Below are 4013 nucleotides of genomic sequence, written 5' to 3'. Positions count from 1 at the left end.
AGACTTTTAAAATATTTTGAGGGAATAACATGATGTGCTCATCTTCATTGGAATATAGGGACGGGTACGCCCTTGCAGCCATAATTGCACTCAGTAGGAGGAATATATTTGCATCTCAAAGTACCAAGTGGATATACTAAGTAGCTAATTAATTGCCTATCCAAATGCCCATCCTAAGCTTGTCCTTTAGTTATAGTTAAATTAACTAATAAGCCTCTCTCCGCAGCTCATATACTTCTCATAAAACAGAGCTAGTTTGCGTATATTTAGAGTAAAAAATGGAAAAAGAAGGAAAGGGATGTGACCAATTTATTTAAAATCTAATCTCTTCTATTCCAATCCACTCACTTTAGGAGGGCAAATAAAATGAGTGAATTTGCTACTTTTTAGTCCTTCCCTCTCTTTTCCTTATGAATTAAGAATTGCAAACAAACACAATTGTTGGATGATTAGCATAGTAACCATCCAATTCCTTTCCCTCCCTCTCTTCAAAAATCTATCTAAATTCATTGAAAGGGTTCATTGGGAATAGACCCCCTACAGTATCACTCAATTGCATATAGACCCATGTAGCTCTATTTGTGGCGAAGAGACTCCATGTAGCGTATTGGACTAGGTGTGAATATACCCCCTTAGTGAACTTTTTCAATTGTTTTAAAAGTAAAAAAATAGCAATTGAGGGCACTAATAGAACTACAAGGGGTGTACCACGGGGTGTACCATGGATCTATTCACAAGTGGGTGACACTATAGGGGATCTGTTCACAATTAACCTCATAATAAATACCATTGGTAACTAATAAATATAGAATTTAGGGGAGAAAGGAGATATTCTCTTAGTTGATATTGTAGTGTTTATAGACAAGATAAAGGGAAATTGTTCTAGTATCCTAACCGATGTAGGACTAAAGAAAGGCTACATATGTACAATATTTAACACCCCACTCAACTTGCAATTGGCTCTATCGCAATATCTTTTCGTCTGCTCCTGGAAGACGGAGTTGCTACAAATGGAGGTGAGCCTTAATGAAGAAGTCTGCTAGTTGGAGATTGGTGGTCACATAAGGAATGGTGATTGTGGTAGCAAGGAGATGTTGATGAGTGAAGTGACAATATCTATCTCAATATGTTTCATCTGCTCTTGGAAGATGGAGTTGCTGGAAATCTTGATGCCTTTGCAAGTGGAGGAGGAAGTACGATTGATGAGATAGACAATCGTGAAAAGGGTTTCTGTGCAGAATTGGATGGGTAAAGATGCAGATAAAAGAAGGGATTTGGTAAACTAAGATGTTATCTAGATCTAGATTTTTGTGGAGGGATTGAATTGATGGCTATGATACCATGATAACTATAGAGCTTTGGGATTTTTTTTTTCTTTTTTCTTTGTTTCCTTTTTTATTTTTAATTTTTTATGTTTATTTTTATTTTTATTTTTATTTTCATTTTTTGATAACCAATGATCAGATCGATATTTTCTTTATGGAAAAATTACTTCAAGGCCCCAAAATCCTAAAAGTCATGTGACCCAGCCCCTCATACTTTTGGTTATGTGCTGCAGCCCCAAAATTTTGAAAATTTTTTGCCTAAACCCCTCCATCATGACTCCAGCTCATGTTTTCCTAAAAAACCCAATTTTACCCCTCCCAAAATAACTGTCATCTTCCCCCCCAAAATTACACTTCTTCCTCCTCTTCCTTCCCCATCTCCTTCCTCCCTCCTCTGTCTCCTTCCTCCGCCGCTTCGACTCCCCCCAATCCTACAAGAGCTTCGTTAAGTCCTTCCGCCTCCTCGATGGCGACTCCTCCTCCCTCGTCGCCGGCTGCCTCCGCAAGGTCCGCCTCATCTCCAGCATCCCCGCCGTCAGCAACACCAAGCGCCTCAAAATCTTCGACAACGAGAAGAAGGTCATGAGTTTTAGGATCGTGGGAGGCGAGCACAAGCTGAGCAACTACAGGTCATGAGTTCTAGATTCAATGCAACCCTTTCTTCTAAGTTTCAGTCATTAGTATGTACTGCAAATGTGGGTGCTTGATCGATGCCGACAAAGCGTTTGATGAAATGCCTGTTAAAGATGTGGTCAACACGGCTGCGCTTATAACTAGTTACTCACAGAATAATCATCCTAAAGAGGCATTGGAGTTGCTTCCTAAAATGCTTGTACTTGGATTGAAACATAACGAGTTTACTTTTGCGTGCCTTTTGAAGGCCACTGGTTCTGCTGCAAGTGTTGGAATTGGGGAACAAATTCATGCTTTAAGTGTTAAATATTCTTGCAACTTGAATGTGTTTGTTGGGAGTTCATTGTTGGATATGTATGCACGTTTTGGGAAGATGGATGAGCCTTGTTTTGTGTTTGATTGGTTGGATTCCAAGAACGAAATCTCATGGAATGCTCTAATTGCTGGATATGCAAGAAAAGAAGAAGGCGAGAAGGCTCTTAAAATGTTAACTGTTTTACGGTGCTTGTTAACTATATTCAGGTTCATGTTAACTATTTGTGGGTTCTTGTTAACTATATTCAGGTTCATGTTAACTATTTTAAGGTGCTTGTTAACTATATTCAGGTTCATGTTAATTATTTTACGGTGCTTGTTAACTATATTCAGGTTCATGTTAACTATTTGAGGGTGCTTGTTAACTATATTCAGGTTCATGTTAACTATTTTAAGGTGCTTGTTAACTCTATTCAGGTTCATGTTAACTATTTTACGGTGCTTGTTAACTAATTCAGGTTCATATTAACTATTTGAGGGTGCTTGTTAACTATATTCAGGTTCATGTTAACTATTTTAAGGTGCTTGTTAACTATATTCAGGTTCATGTTAACTATTTTAAGGTGCTTGTTAACTATATTCAGGTTCATGTTAACTATTTTAAGGTGCTTGTTAACTATATTCAGGTTCATGTTAACTATTTTAAGGTGCTTGTTAACTATATTCAAGTTCTTGTTAACTATTTTACGGTGCTTGTTAACTATATTCAAATTCATGTTAACTATTTGAGGATGCTTGTTAACTATATTCAGGTTCATGTTAACTATTTTAAGGTGTTTGTTAACTATATTCAAGTTCATGTTAACTATTTTACGGTGCTTGTTAACTATATTCAGGTTCATGTTAACTATTTTAGGGTGCTTGTTAACCATATTCAGGTTCATGTTAACTATTTGAGGGTGCTTGTTAACTATATTCAGGTTCATGTTAACTATTTTAAGGTGCTTGTTAACTATATTCAAGTTCATGTTAACTTTTTTACGGTGCCTGTTAACTATATTCAAGTTCATGTTAACTATTTTAAGGTGCTTGTTAACTATATTCAGGTTCATGTTAACTATTTTAAGGTGCTTGTTAACTATATTCAGGTTCATGTTAACTATTTTACAGTATTTGTTAACTATATTCAGGTTCATGTTAACTATTTGAGGGTGCTTGTTAACTATATTAAGGTTCATGTTAACTATTTTAAGGTGCTTGTTAACTATATTCAGGTTCATGTTAACTATTTTACGGTGTTTGTTAACTATATTCAGGTTCATGCCAATGGGAGAGGAGTATCCAAATGGCAAAGCAAGCTCTTTGTAATGCTTTATCCGTTGAAAGGAAGCCTGAAGCTTTAACATGTTATCTGTGTAACTTAACAAGCTACCAAGAAAAGTTAACATGTTACATGTGTAACTTAACAATCTACTTGTGAAAGTTAACATGTTATCTGTGTAACTTAACAAGCTACCAAAAAAAGTTAACACGTTACCTGTGTAACTTAACAATCTAACAGAGTAATTTAACAAGCTAACAAAAGTATTTTAATAGTTAATGACTTATATAAGTATTTTAATAGTTAATAGGACAAATTTGTGCATCAATTTTATATCACATTTTCATTATAGTTCACATCCCTACAAAAGTATTTCAGTTCATATACACAGTTACTACATACATACAAAAGTATTTAGCTATTACATCTATGTTCAAGGCAAAAGATGAAAGCCAAATAACATTGTGCCTAATGAGGCA

General features: G+C 35.6%; 1 protein-coding gene across 1 annotated transcript; it reads left to right on the top strand.

Moving 5' to 3' along the window:
* On the top strand, positions 2008-3581 carry LOC109839268 (pentatricopeptide repeat-containing protein At3g24000, mitochondrial-like). Its single transcript, XM_020407698.1, has 2 exons — positions 2008-2459; positions 3530-3581. Exons 1-2 carry the CDS (start codon positions 2008-2010, stop codon positions 3579-3581), a joined length of 504 nt encoding a protein of 167 aa, XP_020263287.1.

This window comes from Asparagus officinalis, chromosome 4, assembly GCF_001876935.1.
Source record: "Asparagus officinalis chromosome 4, Aspof.V1, whole genome shotgun sequence".
In the NCBI taxonomy this organism is placed as follows: Eukaryota; Viridiplantae; Streptophyta; class Magnoliopsida; order Asparagales; family Asparagaceae; genus Asparagus; species Asparagus officinalis.
The sequence above is the reverse complement of the archived record's forward strand: the minus strand, read 5'-3'. Positions and strand labels throughout refer to the sequence as shown.

Excerpts from the sequence above, each read along its gene's own strand:
- LOC109839268 (XM_020407698.1), top strand. The coding sequence starts at position 2,008 with ATGTACTGCAAATGTGGGTGCTTGATCGATGCCGACAAAGCGTTTGAT. Across the intron at positions 2,460-3,529 it reads AAAATGTTAACTGTTTTACG|GTTCATGCCAATGGGAGAGG; the intron begins GTGCTTGTTAAC and ends AACTATATTCAG.